This window comes from Haemaphysalis longicornis, unplaced genomic scaffold, assembly GCF_048455015.1.
Source record: "Haemaphysalis longicornis isolate Haplotype H1 unplaced genomic scaffold, Haemaphysalis longicornis Haplotype H1 scaffold_3, whole genome shotgun sequence".
NCBI lineage: Eukaryota > Metazoa > Arthropoda > Arachnida > Ixodida > Ixodidae > Haemaphysalis > Haemaphysalis longicornis.
This window is the reverse complement of record NW_027526335.1, coordinates 57,911,061-57,937,403: the sequence shown is the minus strand read 5'-3', so window position 1 is coordinate 57,937,403 and position 26,343 is coordinate 57,911,061. Positions and strand designations below refer to the sequence as shown.

Here is a 26,343-nt window from a genome sequence, read left to right as displayed (position 1 = left end):
CGCACCGAACTTATCGTCATTCCAGGAGGAATGACATCCCAGCTGCAACCGCTAGACGTTTGCATCAACAAGGCTTTCAAAGACTGCATCCGTTCCTGCTACCAGGAGTGGATGAGGTCAGGAGACCCGCAAGTGACAGCTACCGGATGGCTGACGCGGGCTTCTCCAGCGGTGCTTTGTGGCTGGGTCGCGGATGCGTGGGCCAGCATCCCAGAGAAGCTCGTCAGTCGCTTTTTTAAGACATGCGGCATCTCGAACGCCCTTGGTGGCACTGAGGACCATTTTCCATGTGAAGACATTTCCAACAAGGCGACTTCGGGAGACAGTGGCAGCGAACCTGACGATGACTGAACGGACTTCGGGAGACAGTGCCAGCGAAAACTGACAATGACTGAAGGATAGCTTCAGTGCAAATAAATGTTTTCTGTGCTCTTTACCTCGTATTATATGCGGATGAAAACATTTTTTCTGATTTTGCTGTCCCCGAATTACACCTCGTATTATACGCGGGTCCGTATTATACGCGGGTTTTTACGGTATATGTGGCTGGTGTGGACAAAGTGTTGTGAAGCACTTTGCGAACTGAGTGGCATGCATCTTTGCACTCGGGAGGGGATAGGAGCGCAAGTGTGATGCATGGCACATTTGGCAGCAGTTGCCACAGGCAGCTTATTCTCCTCCTCATGGCTCCACAGTACCTCCTCCTTCCACTTTCCTGCCCGCACTTGCTTCACTATCACCATCCTTCATCCTTCCCCACGCTCTGCCTCCTCTCCTGCATCCTTCCCGAAGCCAACTGATTTTTTGCTCTGTTACACCGATGGTGATGTCGCTCATGCATGAATGGAACTTAATAACTGTGCTCATGTTAGCCTGTGGTTCAAAATGAAGCAAGCCAGAAGGGCACGAGGGACTTACCAACGTAAGGTCATCGTCCTTGTCCTCGTCTTTCTTCTCTTCCTCCTTCTTCTCGGAGGACATGATCACCATGGCCGAGCGCCGAGCATACTGCAAGGCGTCTGCCTCCTCCTTCTTGTGCTGCTTGGCCAAGGCTGCATCGTCTGGCAACAGCTGTGCACACATCAAGAACACCACATCACAAACTGTCACCCCCATCTGTTCTATGTCACTACACACTATGTTACACGCTATTTTACTTGGCCAATGTAACCAGCAACAAATTGCATGCCGGCTTTGAGTGCAATGCGCAGCGCGAAGAAAGTGAATATGGCAGGGGATAACACCAACCAAGGAATAGAGGTCATCCAGTGCGATGACTTCGTTACGGATGAGAACGGCAGCCAGACGATACAAGGACGGCGGCGTGGGCACCCCTGCCTCTCCCTGCATCAGAAAAAAACGACACTTACATCCTGCCAAAGACAGCTGAATGACAAAGGCAGCCGGTTCTGCCCCAGACTTGAATGCAGCAGGTTTTACCTGGTAAAATGTGAACTTGAAGCCGAGAACTTGGCTGATGGTGGCTGGATTGCGCAGGTACTTGGTCAACAGAGGCACGAAAAAGTCTTCCAAGTGAAGCCGGCACTCAAATGCCTCCAAGACAATGTCCAACACCCTGTTTGGGTCCAAGTTGAAGCAGCCTGTCCGAAACAGAGGCGGCTGTGAGTTAAGAACAAGCATAGAACAAGACCGGAAAACACCCGTGGCCATGTGCTGTCACGAGCATTTTTGCCATATAAAGGCAACAGCAGCAAACACGGCAGAACGCTGGAGACAAAATGGCCATAAGGCATCACTGCTGATCTAAAAGGCACACGCTGGGAAGTGGAACCAATGGAATTGACAAAGAAGTCCTCATACTATGCACCTAGTATAGCCATAATTTTTTTTCTCCCTACCAAAACTCCTTCTTCTGTCTTTATACGATGCTTTCCATGATGAACTCAGATAAGCGCAGTGTCACAGCCAAACCGAAATCAATGCACTTAATGCCCCATATACACGGGTGAAAACTTTCCCTTCAGCACACCAAGTCAGTCAGAACCGCAGTGTAAATTGAGTAGGATTAAAATCAAAATTTAAAAATGAGTAAATAAATAAAAGCAAATTTAAACTGCAACACTCCACCCTGCAATGGCGCATATGTTTGTAAATAGCTCATATCCTCTGCCAACGACATTTAATAAAACTGAAAATTTACATTCTCGAGATTTCAGGATTTCAAACCTCTCAAAGCTATAAAACAAGCTTTTATCTTACGAAAACATAGGCAGGATGGTTATGGTATCCAAAGGCTCCACAAAGCTAGAGTCTAGGCAAGCCCTGAATGAAGGCTGATGATGTTCTGACCTAATAAGTCAGAACACGAGCAGTATGACTATTTTCACAAAAAGTGCCCCCAAGACTCATCTACAATACGGCTACAGTAAAACCTCGTTACAAGAGACACTCAAGGGACCCAGGAATCATGTCTCTTGTAACCAAGGTCTCTTGTATGCAATGTTGCTAACATGGCAAACATAGAAAAACCAACTAAACCATTTTCATTCAAATGTCTCTCATAACCAAGTGTTTCTGTAACAGTGTCTCTTGTAATGAGGTTTTAATGTACCAACATCTATTCCAAGAGTATTCTGGAGCACCGTATAGCTGAAGCATGTCTTTAAACGGATCCAAACTATGCCCCAGTTTAGAGAGCTTCACACTTTGCCAGCATGCCTTCACCAATGCTCACCGATGAGGGACCGGATGACCTCGATCATGTAGTCGGGGCTGATCTTGGCTGTGATCTCCTGGCTCAGCTCTGTCGACAACTTTGCGTAGCCTTCGCTCTCCTCCCGGAACAGGTTGTACTTGTTCTGCTTGTAGCTGCAACGAGCGTCATTTGCTATGCAAACATTTATCTGACAACCAAGCCTACAGCAGAGTAAGCAGGTGGCCAGCCTGAGAAGGCTAAGCCTAAGCAAAGCTGTTCAACACAATGCCTATCAAAATGACCAAAAATATAAAAAATACGCTTAGGCATCCTCTGCATTTTTTTCCGGTGGAGACAGAAAACTAGACCACCTATGCTTACAAGATTTCAGCGCACACTACCGCTGGTGGTCTAACATAACTTGTGGCCCTCTACTACAGCGCGACACGTAACCCAGGTACCTCCAGTGTGTAAAACCCCATTATGAAAATTTATATCTGAAATAAGCACTTCAAGGCTGTGATGAGGTAACAAATACCGAACCTTTCGAACCACCATGGTAACTTCAATGCTGTATACAGGCCTAAACAAAATGGCCATTTCATTGTCTAACCACACCTGGTTCTCAAACTCCTGAGAGGGGCACTGAGTGAATAAACACATTTTCAGCGTTTTTATGTCAATAAAGCAGTATTAAATAAGTGAAGCCTGAAGGAGAAAAATACCACGTAACATTTGCCGCGGCCGCAACAACAGCAGTGACAAGTTTTCGAGGTGCGATGTAACTGGACAAGGTTGAAGATTGGAATTCAAACCAGTTTCTGTGCAACAACATGCTTGGCATCCAATGTTATCGTTGGTAGGACATTCTCAATATCTCAGGGCACAATTCTTAGAATCATAACATCCACTAGCTGAGCCTTACGCAATGGCTCAGCTAGTGGATGTACGCAGTGGCCATACGCAGTGGCTGTCATCGGAGGCGCCCAATTGTGAGGCACTTCGCTTCCACCTTTGGAGCTTGCCTTGCTTGTCCCTGTTTCGTTAAGAGGCGTGTTCACCCCAGGCTGAGAAACAGCCGATTTGACACTGTGCCCGCAAGCAGTTGGTGCTTGTGCCAACAACACGCCAATGAGAACTCACCAGCGCGTCAGTGTCAGTTTGCACGCAGTCTGCAAACTCACTCGTGGAGAAACGAATTTTGCAGCGCAAACTGGTGAATTCAGAGTAGAAAACATTCCCTAAATACAAAAAAAAAAGAAACCTAAAAAGAAGGTCCTATCAAGGATTCAAACTTGTTTATTGCAACACACTGTACCCAGTGCTTCAGACCACTTGGCCGTAGCACTACATTTACATATTCTCCCGCTGCATAACCATTCCATGATGCCCCCGCGATTACATAATAGAGGCAGGCACCTAAAATGGAGATTGAGTATGCTCACTCCACGAAGCAGCTTGGCACTACAATACTACAATATCTGGAAGGCTGCCAGAAGGCAATGCCCTTCTGGCAGCCCTCCATCGGCCCTCCTTAATGCAATATGTAGTCTGTTACCCTGTGAGGCATTCCCCTGCCTGGCAATTCCTGTGCACACCCAGTGCCATCTGCTAATTTGCTTGGAACACTCTTTTTGTTCTTTCGAATTGCTAAAAGAGCTACGCTGTTCTGCCTTAGTGGACTAGGAATAGAGTTATGGGTTTTGGAACAAATGCCCTGGGTTTGAGCCCCAGCAGTGCGAATACATTTTTTCAAGACCAGTGATTCTTTTTTTTTATTGTGAAATGCTCTCTTAACTCAATTCTGCGCTTTCTTTTCGTCAAAAAGGGTGGTTTGGTATCTTTCAGACTGGTTTGGAGGTGGGGCGCAGCACATCAACGCGCTTAATTAGCCCCCGGCATCAAGCAGCAATTTTTTTCACTTGTCTTGGTGTTCCCAGATGGCAAAAGGCAGCATCACACACACACACACACACACACACACACACACACACACACAAAAAAAGGAAAGGTGAGGGAAGGGGATCTTACAAGAGCCGCGTCTTGATCTTGACAAACTTTGTGAGGGTTACCCGGCTGCTCTTGACGATCCCGGCTTCCCCCAAGGTCTCGATCTCCACCCTCTCCTTCAGCAGCCCATCAGGAAGAACCTGCACCAGCCCAAAGAAGTTGTTGCCATGACAACAAACACGCTGCTCATGCAAGTGAGCTTTTCCGCCTAACCTCCTCCACCATGTCTCAATCAACCTAGGACTGGCCCTATGCCCACTTTGCATTCTGGGGTGAAGGAGGTGCACTGCTTAGCAGATGCAATGCTCGTACGTTGTTTAGTCTTGCCCTTATCGTATTTATTTCGAAGTTTCAAAGGCACCCCTGACCCTGTTTCAACCTTTTAGCGATGTGGACTTCTCGGTCAATGCCACTCCAGCCCTGCCCCAGTTCACGCAAGTGGTGCTTGGCGGCTCACCTTGGCCAGCCCGGCGAGCAGCCATCCGAGGCGGTCCCTGTGGTCCCGGTTCTCCACAGCCAGCGTCTCCATGTCTGCAGTGCAGCGTCGTCAAGGGGGGTGTGGGAAGAAGGGGAGGAGGGAGTACGTACCCAGCAGGAAGACCACGTCCGCCAGCAGCGAGGGCATCTCCGAGTGCAGGGCCTAGGCAAATAAAGGCCCCGGCGCAGAGCAGGCGTGGGCAAATTCCGCACGCCACCGTCCCCTACACCACCTACAGAGAAGCAGCAGCAGCCACTTACGGTAACCTCGGCCAGCGCTGCCAGGGCCTGCTCCACCTTCAGCCGGTCGTCCAGCACGTGCCAGCACAGCTCGTGCAGCAGCAGCTGCAGGTCTGCATGCACCAGCAGAGAAAAGACCGAGGGCGAGAATGGTCAGCCCCCCTCTCTCTCTCTCTCGGCACCAGATCCAGACCCCCCTCCCCCCTCCTCTGCCAGAGTGCCTGCCTGTCGAGTAAACCCTGACAGCCACAGCCACATGCTTCTCAGTGTAATAACATTCCACGAGACCAAAGTACACATTGGCACACTGTTGTGCAGTAGATACAGTTTCTTGTGTGCACATCCTTCAGCATTCAAGGCCATCATTATACTGAAGGTCATTGGAGTGCTGACATCAAATTTTTATGTTCCCTTTTTATTGCTTTTATTGATGCTTATGGCCTGTCAACCCTGAAACAGCAATATAAGTACTTGAACACGTGATAATTAATTATGTAGAACAGCCTGAAAATCCCCAATTTTGACCTCCATCACTTCCAGTCCAGAGGGCGCGTATGACAGAACCACGCAATGACCTAACCATCTTGTGCAGACGTCACAACAGCATGGAGACCGGCTGAGCTGCCTAAAAGCATCGGTGCCTACCATTATTGCGATTCTGGGCAATATTATTGGCTCCTTTCCTGCGCGTGGAACTTCGATGTAGGCAAGAGTGTCTCCCTAGGGAGCGGTTATACCTGTAGGTCTGGCCACGAGCATCAGTTTGGAAACGCGCCAGTGCCTAGTCACTGCTCGCTGGGCCGTGCCTCTGAAGCGACGTCACGAGTTTCTGTTGCCCGTCAATGGCACGCAGCTAAACCACTTTTTTTCCCAACCCAAGAGTGATGTCACCCTGATGTCCATTTTCTACACGCCTTTCGGCGTGCTGTTCCACTGGCGCGATAAACGAGATCAAATTAAAGCATGTTCCACGCATTGCAGGCCTCTGATATTTCAGTCAAGGCATTCTGTTCAGTAAAGCAAGTGAACTGTGTACTAGTAATATTAGCCCCAAAATTTGGTGTCAGTGCCCCTTTAATGACAACTTTGCTCTTGGCTGTTGAAATAAGCTGCTGACCTACTGCAGAGCTTCAGGGGCTGAAAGATGTCCTATAAGAACCCAAATAAGGGTAAATGCACAGATCGATAGCTTCAACAACCTTTGTGGACATATTAGTTTAAATCAACAGCAGCCCTGTTTCCTTTCAGAGGTCTGGTAGAAGTAACATACAGGAGCTGCCAGAAGTAATTGGAACATGGAAGCTGCAGCTACCCTATCGGAGCACTGTGCGCACCAGTGGTAACTGTTAGAACATGCACGACAGCCCTGATAGCTCATCTACACCTCCCAATCACTTGTTTTTTTATTGCCAACAAGCATCATTTGCCACATGCTGGTCACAATGACGCCGCTGATAATTGGCGCGCATAAGACGGTGCCTCTCACACGCTTTCAGCACACACAAGCTACTCGAGAATCAGCCATTAGTGTTACAAAATGAAGGCTCTAAAAAAATAAAAAAGCATAGCTTTTTAGTGGCTCTGGCAGCACTACCGAGGGTATCTGAAGCGACCCTCCTTTTCTTAATTTCTTTTATCTAAATGATATTCAGTCTTCATTGAATGATGCTGTAAGCACTGTGCTCACACAATGTGCCCTGGCTCACTCCACTTGCCGATATGACCAAGCAAATTATTCATTTACGGGGGTGAGACAGCTGAAACAGATTTGGGAGCATTTTCTGGAGCAGCAAAATCTGGATTTTGGAGCAGAAGAGCCCTAATTTGGTGGAGTTAATGACATTTAATACACCAGAATAGGAACTGAAAAAAAAAATCCTATTTGCAGCAACTCGGGGGGGGGGAAGAGTACACTAAAAAAGTTTGAGGTACAAGCAACACTGTTTAACAACCATACCATTGGAGAAAGCTTTTTTTTTTAGAGTATCATAAGGTAAGAAATCCCCTACCTTACAAACTTCTTAAATTTTATTGACTGTACGCATACACAACTAGGGGGTTATTAAAAATATCAAATTAAAAACGCTGCAATTTTAAGGTGGCAAATTATCCTAAGGTGGCATTAATTATCATTCGAATGCTAAAATTATAATTTTTGTAATACAGACTGCGTTGCACTAATGAGTGTAGAGCCACGGCAAAAGTTGCACAGAGTTGACGGTCACTGCGCCCCACCAGCCCTCCCATTTCCATCCCCGAGATGCATGGTCACCACAATCGTAATTCGTTATGTTTAATCCCCTTCCCTTTGGCATTAAATTTGCCTTCACCTGCATTCATTTGTATACCTTCCATGCAAAAGTAACCACTCCCGCTATCGGGCGCCACCTGAACACTTCGCGGTGATGCAGCCTGTGTCGCAACTCTTGGCGTGTCGACTGTCCCTCTCCACAGCTCACGAGCTCGCTATCAAACACAGCAACAGCTCAGCGTTTTGTGACACCACAATGCATCCTGAATTTCACTACATGAACCCCAATTAAAGACGCAAGCACCACGTTTCACACAAGGATGAACAACGGTGAAGTCAGGGGCACACTGCTGTCTTCAATGAACTCGGTCTTTCGAGCTACGCAACTTCCTGTAATCTGGCACACATTCGCATCATTGCCACGATGCCACAATAATGTTACTGTTCAGTACTGCAACAGAACCACTAAATGGAAGCCCCCTTTACCGCGTAACCTAAACCAGGGAAAAGATTGGCGAAGCCCACCAAGCGCCTGAACTATGCAGCAGACGCTTCGCCTAGAGATCAAGAAGGCCACTTGGTTCCGCCTTTCCTTTTTTCTGCAATTTGTGTAATCGTGAGAGACAATAAAAAAAGACGACCAGATTGGGTTAGAGGGGGGCTTGGCCTATCCACCCATACCAAGATGACGTGGCTCCTAAAGTGGTAGACACGTGCGCACGAGAAATCTGGTTTCCGATGCGGCCAGCTGGCCCGGTGACAGCTTCACACTGCCATTTCGAGGAATTGGAGACCCATGGGCAGGAACTGTGCTAATTGATGCACACATCCCGATTATGCTTCCCATCAGTGACGTTCCCACACCCTGCACTGCCATTGGCTGCAGCCACCAGCAAGCTAACTGCCCACATGGCAGACACACAAAATATCTACCACGTGGAACATGCATGGCACGGTATGTGCGCAGAGGGACTGATCCGAGGGTCATCCCGCACCCAAACCAGTTCCCTAAGCGGCAACTCATGCGGACACTTCCCTTTCTGCTTCCATGTTTCCCCCTAAAAAATTGCTGTTTTTGGTTTGTTACCTCATCTGACACAAGTCTTGATCTATGGCATTTTGCAATGGTTCTCGACGACGAAACTTCGGAAGTGCACAGAATATAAAACACACAATCTAAAAACATGAATTTCGAGAAAACAATTTTTGGGACTTTTTTTTTTTTTGCTATAGGATCCCCACATTTTTTGATTGAGTGGTCAATCAATAAAACTGCTAAAAACAACCAACACCTTGGGGCTGCTTGGAAAGTCATGTAGTAAAGGTGGCATTTTCAGTGCAGAGCACAGTAGAGGCTGCCTGGCTTGTCGCCGTAGCTCGTCCACAGTCACACTATCTAGCCACGGCAGTCGCGCAGCATCCTGTACCCTAACAGAGGCTTTGAAAAGATACCTGCTTGTCCCTCAATTCAGCCTTACGACCAAAAGTTAAGAGGACACTTGAACAAAAGGTTTATACATGCAAAACCGCTCCAAACTCCTGGAACCGCTGGCACTTATGTCAAGTGCCATTATTCAGCGCAAAGAAAACTGGAGGTACATTTGAGGCAAAATATATGTAATTAACCGACAGTGCCCTTAGTTAGGAATGCTCATTGGGTTAGGTTTTATGACAGTAAGCGAGAAAGTGGCTGCCAAAGAAAAAAAACCACCGCGTTCGAAATGGCACAGAAAGGCTCCAGCACGTGCGAGATGAAAGCAAGCACAAAAAGAAACAACTCCCGCTCGTGCTGTTACAAGCAGAACAAGAAACAAAAGATAAAAAAAGGATTAGCTATCCCGGGTAAAGCACTGCAAAGGCAGGAAAATTGAATTGCATTGAACAAACCTCATCAAGAGAGAGAGAGAGAGAGAGAGAGAGAGAGAGAGAGAGAGAGAGAGAGAGAGAGAGAGAGAGAGTGAGTGAGGGGTGGTAGCAAAGAGGGTTTGAACGGAGGAATCACTGCTCTGCACTTCCGGCAGCTTTCACGTTGAGTGGAACTGCTTTAATTTTGTTCCCCATTGAAACTGCCGTGAGCATTAAGATCCCTGCTTTTCAGGCTTTTTTTAGAGCAGTTTGGTGCAGCTTTCGCATGAGTATTTCTTAAGGTGCAACTTGTGTATGGTTTGGTGCAACTTTTGCATGAGTATTTTGTTACATTTATTTGTTACATTTACATTTGCTTTTCTTTCTCCGTTTTCTCAGCCTTATCTTGTGCTTTGCTATTCCCTTTTTACTTCACAGCACCCGGATTGCTTAAGGTGGCAGGCAGTTTAAGGCTAAGCAGGCAGCCACGAGGCAGCACTGCAGATAATTGCCTCCATAAAAAACACATGCGGGTCCTGGGTTAAGTTGTCTACACAAAGGGGAGCAAGAATCAGCCAGGCAGGCAAGGTCAGGCAAAGCGCGGTGGAGATCAATGGCTTTGCGCTCAAGCTTTCATGCATGTTATATGCGCGGGCATAATCAGGCTGAACTGAGTTTAACTGCGTGGCTAAAAGGGATCAGCAAGTTAGATGCACAAGGTGTTTGTCACTGCTTATTCCAGTGTTTGCAACGATCCGATGACTAGGCAGACTGCGTGCGAGTTTACGAGTCATGCAAGAAATGCTGTGCTTTCTGGAGTGTTTGTCGGTCACACCCAGAAAAAATGTATGGCAACATGAGGAATGGCGTCACCACATATTGTCTTCCCCTTACTTCCCGCTCACTGTTTCACTCTGGCTAAGGCAGTGGATGTTGCAAACTGGCACTTCTGCAAACCATTTTCTTGTATCTCTTGTGATCTTGCGTGACAAAATTTTGTGTGCGCCTCTAGATGCAGAAAATTTCACTAGCATACTGTGGCCACATTGGTATAAAAACTGCTTCTTACGAGTGGAAGAGCTAACTATTACAAAGAAACGTTCATTAATGTTGCCACAAAGTCAGCAAAGATATAATCTTCTCGTACTTGGACAAGTTTATTGCAGCAAACTCACGCTCCAACATAAACCGCTGAAAGACCAAATGCCAAGAAAGCAGTAAAAAAAGAATGATGTGCACAGTCTGCAAAGCTGTTTGATAAGCTTTTACCTAAGAGCAATTATTGTCACTTCTTTGAATGAAAATAAATTATTTCTCTGGTGATTTCCTTGTATCAGTGATTCAATTTCAAGTAATGTATTTGCTTTCAAATACATACAGATGCAGAAAAGTGCATTTCCAGAAGATGAAGCTGCTGAAATTTTAGAAAAGTATTTCAGTAGCTGTATGTTTTATCTGTATTCCGGAATACACATCCTTGAAATATCCGGATACAACAAAACTACATGCATCTCAGTATGTATCTGTATTTTAGCCGTCCAAGATGTATCGTGCTACTTTTGTCCCAGAATAATATAGAAGCACCTCTGCCAAGCCCTGGTTTGCGGCCATGGCAAATAGCAAATAAATTAATAAATGGCAAAATAATTGGAGCAGTTACACGACACTGCAACACGGTTCAGCTACAACTCCTGCGTTCCAATTACTTAAAGGGGCCATGCAGAAAAATACAATTTCGTTTTATTCCAAAGATTTATAGTTTCATAGTGCTCTCACACTTGTCCGGCAGCAAACGAGGCTTTATTCAGAGAAATTAAGCCGAGATTTCAATTCTTCCGCTAAATTGTTTTGTCATGACGTCGACAGTGATGTATCTGGAGCAGGGCTGCTACCAGCTCACAGACGGCCGTTTGGCTATCGTGTTCATCCCCCACTTTCAAATATGACGCTGCAATATCGCTGAAGTGCCAGTGTTTGCACTGTGCTTCTGGCTGGACCTCTATACCTGCCGTACTTTTTATTAGGGTTCATACTAATCGTTTCCTAAAACATAGGCTATGACTCAACAAACATGGGCATCTAAGCGACCGTGCCACTCATTTCAGTTGGCCAGTGTTGTGTTAAACAAGTCCAACCCATCCGACAGCTGTGTTAAGCAGTGTCAGCCGGCAAAGTGCCGTACTAAATGCTTCGGTGTTTACGTGCTCATTCGTAACTTTAACCTCATAACCTTCGTAACTTGTTCCCCTCACAATTCTTACTGCTATAAAAAGCATGAGCCCCAAATTAAAGCGGAAAAAGCCCGTTCGGCAAACTTATAAGCCCTGCCTAATTTGCGCTTGCTTTTGCCGGCCTCAGCCAATCGCAGAGCTAGGCATATAACATCATAGGTTCTGTTGCAGGAAATAGTGGGTCGCAAGGCCATTCCCTTTTTTCCTAATTATATAGCTTATTTGAGTGAAATTTATGTTAAAAGTTATGTCAGTGTGATTCTAAAAAGGCAATCTTTCGAATGAACTTATGTTTTGTCTGCATGGCCCCTTTAAGGCGGCGCCTATACCATCTTAAAGGTATGTCACCACCTTTGAAAAGACTTTTTTTAAAATAACGTTTTTTACTTCTTACATTTTAAGAATCCCCCAACATTCTAAAATGTTCAGCAGGAAGAATCATGTTCTTATCTTGGTTAGTTCAAAAGTTATAGCCAATTTTTCAACAGCTGGCGGATGGTACTGAAACTGAAACTAAAGTGGTGCAAAAACAGAAACTGATAACAAAGCGAATATCAGCAGCGTACATTAAAAATTTTCTGGTATCTTTTAGTCTGATACGTAAAAGATTATTGAAAGACAATTTTTGCATCTTCCCTTTTTTTAAACACTGCTTTAAATTTCTGCAAAGGGGATGTGGGACCCCACAAGCGTCTCTGTTGTTTACTTTGCGCACGCTTGATGCTCCTGCTGTGAATGCAAGCAGGCTGGTCATTTTTATAAGTAATATTCATAGCAGAAACTGTAACAACACATGCTGGACGTATTTAAAAAGGCGTAGTTGAGTCCAGGATAAGAGGTAAAAAAAGAGAAAGTTTTGTGACAATTGGTACACAGTGAATGCTCCAATCGAGGACCATGTCGGCGTGAATGTATCAATCGAACTTGGACAACAATTGTGAGGTACCGCTGCGAGAACCTTTACTGCAATGTCATAGAATTATAGGTATGCCGACCCTATCATCTCTTTTTGCAGAACTGACTTAGGTCGCCTAAGACTTCCACGTGGCTTGCCCATACTACCTTTTGGTATATATCAGGTTGTGGGACACTAATGATGGCAAAAGAAGTACAGCAGATATTTTGAGGGATGCAGGCATAGAACCTGGCCGCCACACTCCCGTAGCATATTGCACCAGTGACCAGTATCGACTGAAGCAGGTTAACTTTTTCGTTATCACAGGAAATTGACCAATTTTGAGTGGTCTAACAAAACATTTTTTTCTCTGCTATACATAGTGGTTAGGCACACATTGCAGTGACATAAAATGCAGAGGATTCCACGCACTTTGCAATGACATCGGTTTTAACAATGTTTTCTTAAATAATGATTGCGAAAAAAATTATCAAATTCGAAATTTTTGTCCGGCGTCGAAGAAAATAAAAAGTTGTGTATAAGTTGTGTATTTTTTCTATGAGTAGAAAAAATTTAGAATATACATTTTGTAGGTAAACATTTCAAAAACCCGTCCTAGAAAAAAAATCGAGTTGCGCGGTACAATTTGTCAGATGTAGAAGAAAGTGTTTGCCCGTGTGGAGCCCGTGCCGTGTGGTGAAGCCCAACCACTATTTCAAATTTTGCCATTTTGGATGGTTCTCTAGAAAAAATCTGGTGGCTTGACATCATTAGAGGCCCAAATTAGCCTCCACGTGATGTAAAAACACCTTGTCAATGCTTATGACCACCACAATACTGAAGGCAAGCAAGTGATGCGAAAAAATCCGCTTGGAGTTGAAAACCAAACTGTGGTCAAAGCTTGTCGACGTTCTGATGTTCACTTATCAGTCAGAATTTTTATTTGCGGTTTATTATCATGTTCTGACTCGCTATGATAGTCCTGCTTGAAGGAATAAGGTACGATGTGCTAGAATTGTGCCCAGCAAGCTTTCACCAAGCCGGCATCAGGATGTGAAGAGAGTTCAGCCCTACGAGCCTACTACATTGCAGCGCACCTAACAATTCCAAAAAGAAACAAATACAAGGCTGTTGGAGACTTTGTCAGAACAGACAGTACTACTAAGCAGCAACACTAGACCAGTGGAAGTACCCTCGTATGAAACCGAAACTGGCCGGTGAACAGCTGGCCGTGTTCAAGGCCAATTGGAAGCGTTCTCCTCGTCTGAACTGATACCTGACAACTTAATGTTATCTTTTGACTTTCTGCGGAAGCTGTTATCGCAGAGGTAAGGCGTAGCTAAAGTGGAAGCATGAGGGGCATGTTTGTTTTGAGGAGCAGTAACGGGCAACGGAGGCACCATGGCAAATGAGCTTGTAGTTAGGTAACTGCGTAGTAGCACCAAATATGAATTTCACGAAGCAAAAACGAAACCGAAACTGCTGGGAACTGGCTGAAAATGCCAGGCACACATGCTAGACATTCGGGGGACCATCAGAAATAGGCTTTGACAGAACAAAGCTGCCCTTTCTCCGAACGAAAGACCACTAGTGAATAGCTGGTGTCATTTTTCAAGTAATTATCCCCTCTCAACGCTGTCGGATTACAAAGCTGACATTACTTGGTACTTAACTTGCCAGAAGCCTTTTGACAAAAAAATATTATGGTAATGCAGCCTAACAACGATCTGCATCATTTTCTGTCAAGTGCAGAAGCCACACCCCTTCCTCCATAACACATGCACCTGTGCTAGCAAAGAACGCCGTCAATAATCTCAACTTTGCCGTAGCGGGAAAATTTAAACTGATTCTAAAAGTGCAGTGCCTAGACTAACCACTGGTCGCATTAGGTGTACGAGAAACAACTACAACATGTCGAAATAGGTAATATAAATCATCGATCACCGGTGATCGATTTGAATAGGCGTGGTAACAAAAGAGTTAAGCGCCAATCAATTCGCGAGATAAAACCCCCTGCAAGAAAGTGCAGTCAGTAACACAAGCCAAAAAAAAAAAAAAAAAGCTCGTGGCAGCTAAGGAGAGCCCTAGCTATGAACCTGGTAAATTTTAACATTCGAGGACAAGATTATCTGGTTTGTACACAGATCGAAAATCTTTATTCTGGTTTTCCTGAAAACTTGATTTTTTGCACTTTCTTCTGGCGCGAACAGTTGTAACTTCGAAATGAATAATTCTTTTTCAATAAAACTTTGCCGGCTTTTCTCTTTATTACTATACTGTGCAATTAACTAGGATTTTTAAAAAGAAATGGTAAGTTTTGATGTAATCATGGTTTATTTCAAGGAATGCAGACAAAAATGACACTTTTTTCTTTGGTATTTTCGCTATAACTTGATTTGATATTATCGGATGGCAAAGATCATCATTGCACAGTACGGTTGGTGGGCTATCTCTGTACCAAACATTTTGCAATTCCTGCAATCCATTCAATAGTTATGAGCGTTTGCGTAACGGCCAAGTTTGGGGGTTTTTTTTGTCAATAACAAGCATCAATTATACTAACTTTTAAATATCATAACAGACGGTCCTTTATAAGGTCCGTAGAAAATAAAAATTTACTGGTGGAAATTAAATTTTTTTTAAGTGGTGGTGACATACCTTCACAGTAAGGAAAAAAAAAAAAAAAAAACCATATTAACAGAGCAAAGCACAGTAAACTGACTTCCAAGGACCCTTCGTGACAAACGTTTTGTGCACAGCGCAGCAATACCACTAGAAAATCATTATTTGCATTTAGGCACCTGAAGTACTTGCTACTGAAGAAAAAAAAATGTAGCAACTCCTCCATTTAACCTCATCACAAAGGCTAGACCTTCTAAAGGCCCAACCACATGCACGTGTAAAACCGACATACTCGCACGATATAAACCGGCGTAAGCGCGTAAGGAACCGGCGTACTCCTGCATATGCCGAATGCATATGTACGCGCTTGTTACGCCCAAGTCAGAGCCCGCCAGACATCGACGCAAACTTTCAGGCGCACCGTGTTGTCGTAGACCTCTGGTGGTGATGTTATCGGCGGTCAGGTCGCATAACAAGACAGCAAATTGATAAATAAGCTAACTTCACTATTAATTATGCGATAAAACGAAGTAATTTGTAAAATATGGAGACCAAACAACCGGACAAAACACGCGAAGTAACGAGCAACTATGGGAGCAAGGCAGTTTACGCCAAATGTAGCTGAGGGCTTTGTGCCTGCCAAGTATGCGTACTAATTCTTAACGTTTTTTAATGTCCCAAGAGTTGTTTTAGTTGTTTCTGTATTAAATATACGTACTTTTGTTAGAATAAGCATTATTTGTTTTATTTGAGTTAAAATGTAGTTGAACTGGTCGCCACAAAGCTGAGTCCGGAGTAGTTGAGCCACACTGCACGGCGCATTGGTTTACGCGCGCGTTGCGGCAATTTGTGGTTACTTGCCCTCTCCAACGTCGTCGGTCGGCGTAAAGGCAGTGGCGCATGTCGCCGCAGGCGTACGTCGTTGCGCGAGTACATCAGTTTTACGTGTGCATGTGGTTGGGCCTTAACACTTCCTCAGCACTTGTTCGGCAATGAAAGGCACATTCTTTGCCTAGACGCAAACAAAGCACCTTTCATCCCCTTCACTTTTTGTCGCATGTTTTCTGACAGAGCAAGAAGTCGCAAATAGTCAATGAAGCACTTTGGCTTCTAAACTATTTGAAGGACATAGGAATAAATGCAGGTGCATTAACTACGCGTCTGCAACTCAGTGAGGACATTGTCTTTCATAGTCTACGCATTCGCACTTAATGTGAGGACATAGTCTTTCCTATCTTAGTGAAAGGATTTGGCGACTAGGATTTATTAACGTATTTGTTGCCTTTAGTGCCCCCTTAGGTAAAACACACAAAAACGTCATACAAGATCCATAAAAACGAGGACACTGGGTACCACATTTTTACCTTCTAGAATGCAACAAAAGACAGACTTAATGTCATTTTAAGAGCAAACAGCTCAAATCGAACTAATGGTTCCCCACAGGACACCACTGCGCACTTACCTTTCCCACTTCTGTCGGAGGGCAACCTCGACGTCTGCATGCCGGCAATTGCTGAACGGCATAGCTTGATGCTGAAAGCAACAAAACAAACAATTTTTTTTTAAGTGCGCCGAAACCAATCGTCACAAGCTGATTGTGAAGAGGGCCATTGCCGGTCAGACGACAAAAGGGTAAGCACTCGTCCGTTTTCCCTGCACAAATACGACCACTACAAGAATTTGTTACACATACGACAGTCAGTAAGCAATTACGAGAGACACATTACCAAGTAAAACGGAACGACAACGATTATGCAGCGCGTAATAATGGTAGGGCAAGGTTGAAGTGCTGCAATGATAGCTCAACGTTAAGCACTGAAGCCAACCAGGCTCTTCCACAAACATGCACACACGTGCGCGGGTTTGGGAAGCCATTGGCTACAATGTCTTAGAGCTATAAACAGCTGGTCACGTTCTGTTATAACAGTTGGGGGTCCACAGGGGTTCACGTCTACGCTCAGTAGGCCTAGCAGATGACATTATTTTCGTCCCAGCGTTACACAACAGAAAAAAATCAGGCCCAAGCTGGGTTAGTGAAGGGAACTCATGTGTAGAACGCTGAAGAATGCACTTACAAGTCCGCTTTCCCTGATCTTTCCCATCCTTTACAAATGTCTAACGATACGACCCGGCTCGCCATTACGAGAGCGCTAACTTTATTAGCATACTGAGCGCGCACTGGCCCCCTGGCGAAGTTCGCCATATGTAATACTGAAACAAATCTAAAATCCGCAACTAACTACATTTTCAATGCGTATATTTAAGGCGTGAAAGCCATCCGATTACTACAAACAAAGCGAAAATTTTAATACATTTTTTTACAATAGTTGCGGGTGTCTCCGATGTGAGCGCTACCTGCGCAACTAACATTTCGGCTGGAGGCGCAGGGAAAGAGCCAAAGGTGTGTGTGTTTAAAGCGGATTTTGTGTTTTCGTCTGTTGTTATTGTGTCTAGAAGAAAAGCATAACAGCAAAAGTCCGGCTACTAAGTTAGTGAACCGTACGAAAAATAATTCCGCAAAGAGGTGACGCGTTTGTCACTGGCTTTTCGTGGTTTCTTTCGTGTTTCTCGGATCATGCTCACGTTTTCGTCTCCTTCCTTTTGCAGCTATGGGCTCGTCTGGAAGCACCCGGAGGGTGACTATCGTGAACGAAAACTCTCCAGATGTAATCAAGATATCCGATTCCGTGGTGAAAAGGTTGAAGGGCGAATCCGAGTCGGTGTCGGCATCAGTCGCCCGGCAAACTACAGCCAGTGCCCCGTACGACTCGCGAGCCGGTGGAGACGCTCTCCAGGGTCGGAGGCTTCATCACGACGAACTAAAGAAAGTGGACGATGTCTGGCGAGAACGTCTGAAGGAAGTGGAGCGTCAGAACCAAGAGCTGTACAAGCTTGCGACTGACAAGTTTGCCGGTGCCGTCAAGGCGGTGGAAGACAAGTACACCCAACATAAGTGCATCCCCGTGTGCGAAGCGCAGCAGCAGAAAGTAATGGAGTGTTACGCGAAGAACCAACATGCAGCGTTAAATTGTTCGAAGCTCGTTGACGCGTTCACTAAATGTGTTCATCAGGCAAGGAAAGAAATCATAGCTCAGTAGTAGGCGATTGCTTTAGCGCCGCCCGGGTGACATTGAAATGTTGACTCTTGTTGCTGAGAAGACTTGCCTGTTAGAAAAATAAAAACCTTAACAGCCCCTAGTACGACTTTGCTTTTATTGCTAATAAATGGCACTCCTTTCCTGCTCGTGGGGAAGACGGCAGGCCGGTTAGAACAACTGCATTTCCAAAACACAGCACAAAATTTGCAGGCGGCAAAAGTAGCAGACTCGTAGCGCCCTCTTCGCATTATTGTAATTGTCTCGCAGTCCTGGGTGGCATTGGGGTCGCAGCTTATGTCGCCGGCGGTTTCGTTTGAATTATACAGGTACGGCCAAGAATGCATAAAAAACCTCGAAAGCGGGCCGTTAGCGGCTACGCAAAGCTACAAAAGGGTACTTCTGATAAATCTTGATTTAACATGATGTAGCCTACAAAAAGTTTGTGTGCGCGCGCGTTGCTGATAGCCAGCCACAACAAAGCTTGGTGTAGCGATCGATGGGTAGCAGGTATGACGCTCTTCGGAGCGATCTCGCTGAAATGGGTTACAAGGAGGCCCTCAGCGTTGAATCCGCACCTCTGGTGGCTCGGATGTTGTCGGACCTCTGTGGCTATCAGGAGGAATGTGTGGACACGAAAACTACGCTACGGAGTACGATCCAGGTAATCAATACTTGGTAACTGTGAAGCGTCCCGCGCAGTGTGTGAAGTGCTGATCGCCCGTCGAATTGTTTCGCTCAAGGAATTGCAAGAAAAGGAGTCCCTGGCTGAGTCGTACCGAAGGGAAAACGCCAAAGCGGTAGCCGAAGTAAACCGCCTTCATGCAACCATCCTGCAGTTGAAGGAAAAGCATGCAGATAAGGTGAAAGGTGCGTCAATTTTCAGTGTATGTGAATGCGAAGTTTGTTGCAAATGCATCGCTCTATCAAGAACAGATCCCATCCCTTGCCTTAATTTCTCGCTCAAACTTTATGAACAAGAGCGCTTAATCACCTTTTTGTCAGTGTTGTTGCGAATTTTCGGTATAAACATTTAATAGTTACCTCCGTTCACCTATTCATGACTCGCAAGGCAATAACATCAAATCAAATGGTGTAATAATTGTGGACACCTAGAAAATCATGAGCCGTGCCGTTTGTAATGGAGCGGTACAAATACAGAAAAAAAGGCATTGTGTGCAATCACACATCTACCGTATTTTCATTATCCTTGGCAAACCCTGGTTGTAAGCATTTGAAGCCAGTTTTATAAAAAGTAAGTCTAAAATAACAAACCCTACATCCTGTCGTTGATATTCTCCAGAAAACGCGGTAAACAATCGTTATAACAAATTCGCTTTATAAGATATCTTGCTTTTGCCAAAGTGTTTCATGCTCGCCACAACAGTGGGCATTGTACGCACTTTTAACGAAGGATCACTTACAAGGCAATCAGTTTTTCGTCCTGGGCTCTTCGTTGCTATGAGTGTTTACTGTAATTGAGAAAATGTGGTACTTTTGTTTCATATTTTATTTAAATCATTAACTAGACCTCCTGGCAGCTCATACATAGTAATTGACTTCCTGCACTGTGTGACATAAATATTGCTCATTATTATTTTTATTTTTTTTTTTTTTGCTTCTAGGTCTAGAAGACAGACTCCGTGAAGCTGAGGAGTGCAAAAAGAAGTACGAATTTGTGAAGGCGGATTGTCTGAATAGGATCACTGAGCTGGAGAAAACATCGCAGCTGAAATCTGAGAAGATTCTTCAGCTCCAGTCCGCCTTATCGACACAAGCCATCGTCCATGTAACAGGTCGTGACAGCCTTATATTGTTCTCATTTCTGGCCTTTGCAAATAGAAGCTCAAAATCAGCCAGGTAGTGACCTCGCTATTGCCAAGCAGTGATTACCCAAAGTGGCGAATTTCTGCTTAAATACCTTTTTAGTTAGCCCTCTGCTATCTGCATTAGCTCAAAAGCGTGGTGTCTCCACAGCATTTGTATATAATGCAGAGTTCTAGTTTGCAGTGGGTACCCATAAGTTAGGTGTTAATGGCTACACGGTTAAGCGGTGGTGGTTAATGCATGTGTTCTGCAGCTGTGTGTAAGACCAACAGTTAGATTTCCAGCTGCTACAAAGCCACTATTTTTAGAAACCAGATTTGAGAAACAGCTCTTCGGGAGAAATTTTGTCACGTTAAATGCCAGATGTTGTAAATTAATTTAGAGCTTTCCTCTATGGCACAGCTCATGATCTAGGCATTGTTTTAGCACATGAAAGTCAAACTAAAATTTTGAGTCGGGAAAGCAGCATCCAGCTTCCATTACAATACCAGCTGGGACAAATAAGTTGCTGAAGTAGGTTGTCGATTTCGTACCAAGTAAAACTTGCATACTGTCAACTCCCATTAATATGAAGTCCACAGGGACCACAAAAAACATTTTTTTTAATTAAACAAAAAGCACAAGAACAGAATTTCCAATAGTCGGGAACACATCGCCCTTGATTTCGTTCGAATCTCCACTCTCATCACCAAGAGTAGTGCACGGCATAGGTTGCCGTGACAGTTGAGACTTATCGCTAAAATCGAAGCCCTGAAGCGGCCAACACACAAGCTGCTCACACGGTGCTGTGCGCAACAAAGAAGGTTGAGGACCCCAAATGAAGGAGATGCATACGCTTGCGTGACTCTGAACTGGCCGGCCGCTTTATGAACTGTGCACTGCCTCAGTTGCTATGGCGACGACATAGTACAGAGCATAGCACTGTTTTGGCACTTGAACAGTTTGAATTTTATGGAGAAATGAAAGTCACCTCACCGCTTTTTATTTGAAGTAACTTTCAATTAACTGATATAACTGGCTTTAGCTTCCAATTATTGAGCAATTTCTTCCATTGAGTTGCATGTAAAATTGCTGGGAACGGCACCACATTTCCAATTTATCCCAAAATTTTAATTAGGCAACTTCTAATTATTGAGAGTCGACTGTAGTACTTTTTGCATTTGCAACATAAGTTATTGTCGTTGATTTGCATTCAGGCATTTGAAATTGGGTTTGAGGGCATGTCAGGGGTTGTTACCAGATACAAGCAGTTGGTAGAAATTTTATTTCTCCTTCAGCACTGCATGGTATCAGAGCTGAGCTAGGCATGATTCCAAATAGTCTGCTCATTAGGTCTGTTTTTCGCGTTCTGCAGACGAGGGCGTAGTAAAGCTGTAGTAGTGTCAAAAGTGTTTAATCGAAGTAAAAGCTCTAGGTTAATTTAGGCAAGCAACCCTGCTTAGACTCTGAGCAAATTTTTCTGTATTCAACACTCAAAGATTACCTATGCAGTTTTCAGTTCTATCTCACCCAATGACAGCATGCCATAAAGATCAAAATTGTTTTCTCTCCATGCTAAAACTTAATGGGAAAGGAGCAGGATGGCAGACTAAAAAATAAAAGTTTCTTTTGAGGGTTCTCTGAAATAAAATTTCTTTTTTAAACCCGCTGTTTTTAGTTTTGATGTACTTTGCAGCTTTGCTATGCAAAGAGGTCACTCAATCCAGCCGCAGCAGCTTATTGTAGGAGAAGAGTCCTCCTGTGTGTTGATTTCCCAGTTGTTTCATTCTCATTTTCATTTCATTGATTATCAGTTGTTTCATTCTCCCCCCAAAGTACGTCAAAGCACCTTGAGGGGCAGTCCTTGCAAGTCCAGAAAGCTGTAGGTGCATAGTGTTGAGATTAGCGTTTGCACACTTTACCATTACACATTTCAGTCATCCCTAGTCTTCAAGCACTATATACACTTAGTGCTGTGGCTGTTAACGTTAAAATTGAATTGTCAAGCACAGTGCACTATGGGCACAATCCTGTATTACAAAAATGCATCTTCCTTATAGATGCCGCCAAGGTTCCCTCATCTCATCGAACTCAGGGGATCGAACTAAGCCACTTCTTGCCAAGGAACCATGGGCCAGCCGGGGCAAGGGCGGGGCCATCAGCAGTTACACATGATGCCGAAGAGATCGACATCCTCCGAATGGCCGACACCAGGATTCACCAGCTCCAACGTGAACGGCGCGAGCTCAAGGAGTCCCTGTATCAGTCGAAGGCCTCGATTGATCTGCTGCACCAACGAGTGAGTTGGTTGATAATGCAGAGCAATGAAATGTGGTATTTAGACTGCATTGCAGCCAGCACGTGGCTGTCACCATCATCATCATCAGCCTACTCAGGTCCACTGCAGAACGAAGGCCTCTCCCATTGACCACCAACCGCTCCTGTCCTGCGCTGCTTGAGTCCATAGTTTACCTTTGAATTGCCCTTTTTCATCCCTCCATTGGGTTAATGGCCTTCCCCTTCTTCTAGACCCATCTCTTGGAATCCATTGTTACCCTAATCGTCCAATGGTTGTTGGTTCGTGTCACTACATGGCCAGGCCCAAGTGCATTTGAACTTTAGTTCAACTATATCTTCTACTCTAGACTCTAGTTTGGTCTCTGATCCAGGTAGCTTGTTTCCTGTCCCTGAGTGTTACTCTTAACATTATTCGTTCCATGGCCGTTGATCCGACCTAAGTTTGCTTTCTAGTTGTTTAGTAAGGTGCCAAGTTTCAGCTCCGTATGTCATCAGCGGTTTCCTAAGCTGGAGAGGACATTTTTGCCACGCTTATTAGTACTTTAGAATTATTCATATTATTTTTGGCCCCATGGCCATGCTTCCTAATTGTAGTTGCTCAAGCATTGTTTGCATGTGTTCTGCAGTCTCGCTGGCAAAATGTCTGCAAACCCCGAATGACTCAAGCACACCCCGTTTATCCTTATTCCTATGTTTTCCCACTCAAGCTTTCTAAATACCCCCTCCAGACATGCTGCGAATAGTTTTCGCAAGGTGGTATCTCCCTGTCTTACTCCCTTTCGGATTGGGAATTTATCACTGTGCTTGTAGAGGGTCGTCCGACCCTTGCACCCCTTATATATGTCTTCTAGAAGTCTTATATAGATTTCCGCTATTCCCTGATCTTTTAGTGCTTCTAGCACGGCTGCGGTGAGCACGGAGTCACGCTTTCTCATAATCTATAAATGCCATGTAAATGGGTTTTGTGTACTCTGCAGATTTTTCTATCACTTGATTGATGACATGGATGTGATCTGTGGCTGAGTGCCCTTTCCTAAACCCAGCCTGCGCTCTGGGTTGTTGAGAATCCAGGCTGTCACCTATGCGGCTAACTAGGTATAACTTTGGTCAACAGCTTGTAAACAACTGAGAGTAGGCTGATGGGACTTTAGTTCATGAGGTCTTTGGGATCTCCCTTCTTATGATCACACTAATGTTAGCGTTTTTCCAGGCTATGGGCACTTTTTGAGCCTTCAAGCATTCCGAAAATAGTACAGCAAGCTTCTCCAGTACAATATCCACGGTTACAAAAGATCCACGGTTATGCCGTCGTCACCTGCAGCTTTTCCTATTTTCATACCTTTGAGAGCCTTTCCAGCTTTCTTTTTAGTTATTAGTGGGACATCGCAAGTTGAGCTTGTACTCTCAGTAGTTCCCCCTGGTCTAACGTCACTGGCATACAGCTTGATGTAGAATCATTCTGCTACCTTTTTTATCTCCTCCAAGTTGTGCGTAATGTTACCCTGCTCATCTCTGAGTGCATACATCCTGTCTTTGCCGATGGCTAGCTTTCTCTTAGTTGCTTCCAAGCTTTCCCCTATTTGCAGCATTTCCTCGATCACTGCCATGTTACATGCACACAGCCACATGCACACACACAGCCACGTGCGTGCATATAACACGTGGCTGTGTGTGTTGAAAATTTTGCAGGTGAGGTGACGTCATGTGTGCAGCAACTTTTTTCTTTCTTTTCGTTGCAGATTGAATCGCGGGATGCCGAAATTGAGCGCCTCACCAGGATCCTCAGGGAAGGCATTCCTCCCGATGCATTGCAAACGGAGTGCAGCTGCGGCCGGAAGTCCCAGGTATCATTGCGTAATTACATCTCACAAAGTATAACGTAGGCCTGCTTCTAGGCGATAATGTGACCCCATTGTTTAATGCAAGAAACAGTTACAAGAAAAGGGAAATACACACGAGTACATGTGATTGCCTGAGTACAAATGTCTGTGTGTATTTTCTCTCGGGTGCTAAGGGGGATGATGATCATACTTAGGGATTGTTATCCTCATAAAAAATAGTGATGTGTCATCTTGCTCTTGATATTGGTGATGAGAGGCAGTGGTGGAATGATCAGGAGGGAGGAGGGATAGTTATGGTATCGTTAAATGGACAAGATGTTTCGTGTGAGGGGCAGATTCAGGAGAAGCGCGTGTGTGCTTTCATACGCGATATTACGTCTACTACCTAGCATTGTATTCTACCAGTGTCCTTGAAAAATTAACCATTAGTTATCAAGCAAACAGAACCCATAATTTATTTACAAAAGAGAAAGTGAAGATAGTGCATAATATACTGCTATTTGCAGAAGCAACCATGGCAAAAGTTTTTCTCATTTTGTGTAGGTTGTGCGTACAGTTCTAGACTATAGAGGCACAAAGACATTCTGTATAAAGGAGTTTTAAACAAGTTCTTTATTGTCTTTTTTTTTAGCTTATACTCTTGTTCTGACTTATTCGGAGCAAAATTGATGCATATTGTTGCTGCACGCAGGCTAAGCGAGCAGAACCTGGAGAGAAGAAGGCATCTGTAGATGTGCCGGATGCAACAGCCCATCCAAGGCCGGCCGCAAGCAGGCAGCCGCCAAAGCAGGTTCGGAAAGTTAATGTAAGTTGTTCTTCACTATGCATTTGGAAACTGTGCTACTATGGGAAACAGAAAGGAGAAATTATGTCAAACAGCAAGATGGGTTAATAATACCTGTGCTACACAGCAACTTTCGATTGGCAGTTGAACGGTCACCGTCAAGTGCGCCCTATGTATTTACAAGGGGACACTCGATAGACCATTGGTTCAAAGGCCTTCGGAAGGCCTTGGAAGCGGCCGTGTAGCACAGGTATAACCCTGTGTTGATGCGGCTGAAAATCCCTTACAATAGTGAAAGAAAAGTTTAAAAACTCTGTTTCTGTTAATCTTTGTTTGTGCCTTCATGTGGCAGAGCCCAGCGTCACATTGAGGTGGATAATCTTTGCTCCTGAAAACCATTTCGCTTACATTTTGTGCCATTTCCTGCTTGTGAATAACTCCGTCAGTAGTGTTGGGATGGCTGTTAGTGCTAATGTATGTGAGAGGTGATGTGGCTGTTAATTGGCCTCACACTGTGTGCTAGTTAGGCTGCAAGACTTGTCAGGTTTTTAGTTCGCGTCTTAAAATTTCAAAGGTTACATGAGTCACATCTCGCAGCGGAAGTTTGCTTTTTCTGTGCAAAGGGCAGCGGCATTTCGGAAGGGTATTGCATTTATTGCAACAGCAAATAGGAAAAAAGATTGTTTGAAAGAAAATGAAAACTTTCGTTAAATATGTTGTTTTCTGGTGCAACGAACCATTTGCGGTGACCAATAGTCAACGAAACTGATTGCACAAATACTGAATCTTTTTTATTTCAAGTGAAAATATCCTTAGAAACTTTCTGCCACTGTAGGTGGAATGCCTGCATGTACAGGTGCCCCAAAAAGTAAACAGAGCACGGCTTCGTGAAATAAGAATAATTTCTATTTTATGCAGCTGACAGCATAAATAGAATATGTACGGCCCAATTTTATTCTAGAATGACTTCCTTGAAAAGTCACTTAAAGGTTGCTGGCTAGGCACATGGCGGCGAAATCCTTTTAAAATTTCCAACCCATGCTCCGTTTACTTTTTGGGGCACCTGTACGTGCTAACTTGGACTGTGGCACTTTTGTACGTGCGAATGTGCGTAGGGATCAGCTCAGGTGGTTTGTGATTAGCTCCAATTCTTTCTTGTCTTTTGCCATGCTTGTTGCGCAGTTTGGACACTTGCATCGAAAGTCCACGGACCCAAGGGCAAGAGATGTCAGGCCGGCGAAAACCGTAAGCAACCGTTGGCTGCACCCTTTACTCTTTCGCATGTGCGGGAT

General features: G+C 44.7%; 3 protein-coding genes across 13 annotated transcripts in view; 2 read left to right on the top strand and 1 right to left on the bottom strand.

Moving 5' to 3' along the window:
- The window catches only part of Tho2 (THO complex subunit 2-like protein), a 53,863-nt gene extending 36,472 nt beyond the window's left edge, over window positions 1-17,391 (bottom strand). For all 9 annotated transcript variants that reach the window (XM_077703196.1, XM_077703197.1, XM_077703198.1 and 6 more), the window contains exons 1-10: window positions 17,303-17,391; window positions 16,690-16,760; window positions 5,405-5,496; window positions 5,255-5,306; window positions 5,124-5,197; window positions 4,688-4,806; window positions 2,696-2,829; window positions 1,441-1,601; window positions 1,249-1,344; window positions 919-1,071 (exon numbers count right to left, since the gene is read on the bottom strand). In XM_077703196.1, the coding sequence (XP_077559322.1) occupies window positions 919-1,071; window positions 1,249-1,344; window positions 1,441-1,601; window positions 2,696-2,829; window positions 4,688-4,806; window positions 5,124-5,197; window positions 5,255-5,306; window positions 5,405-5,496; window positions 16,690-16,760; window positions 17,303-17,367 (1,017 nt within the window). In that variant the 5' untranslated portion in view covers window positions 17,368-17,391. The remainder of the gene's footprint in view (window positions 1-918; window positions 1,072-1,248; window positions 1,345-1,440; window positions 1,602-2,695; window positions 2,830-4,687; window positions 4,807-5,123; window positions 5,198-5,254; window positions 5,307-5,404; window positions 5,497-16,689; window positions 16,761-17,302) is intronic.
- Window positions 17,392-17,481: 90 nt separating this feature from the next.
- Window positions 17,482-18,425, top strand: Chchd3 (Coiled-coil-helix-coiled-coil-helix domain containing 3). 3 transcript variants are annotated; one of them, XM_077703209.1, is made up of 2 exons: window positions 17,482-17,628; window positions 17,835-18,425. In XM_077703209.1, exon 2 carries the CDS (start codon window positions 17,837-17,839, stop codon window positions 18,323-18,325), a length of 489 nt encoding a protein of 162 aa, XP_077559335.1. In that variant the 5' UTR covers window positions 17,482-17,628; window positions 17,835-17,836; the 3' UTR covers window positions 18,326-18,425. The 3 variants fall into 3 exon arrangements, with proteins under 3 accessions (XP_077559335.1, XP_077559336.1, XP_077559337.1); XM_077703210.1 differs by having other exon boundaries at window positions 17,595-17,751; XM_077703211.1 differs by lacking the exon at window positions 17,482-17,628 and adding an exon at window positions 17,633-17,715.
- A 131-nt stretch (window positions 18,426-18,556) lies between these two features.
- The window catches only part of LOC144174485 (uncharacterized), a 27,782-nt gene continuing 19,995 nt past the window's right edge, over window positions 18,557-26,343 (top strand). The window contains exons 1-7 of the mRNA XM_077703205.1: window positions 18,557-18,986; window positions 19,066-19,192; window positions 19,948-20,118; window positions 22,189-22,427; window positions 24,166-24,270; window positions 24,959-25,072; window positions 26,234-26,296. Of these exons, the coding sequence (XP_077559331.1) occupies window positions 18,822-18,986; window positions 19,066-19,192; window positions 19,948-20,118; window positions 22,189-22,427; window positions 24,166-24,270; window positions 24,959-25,072; window positions 26,234-26,296 (984 nt within the window). The 5' untranslated portion in view covers window positions 18,557-18,821. The remainder of the gene's footprint in view (window positions 18,987-19,065; window positions 19,193-19,947; window positions 20,119-22,188; window positions 22,428-24,165; window positions 24,271-24,958; window positions 25,073-26,233; window positions 26,297-26,343) is intronic.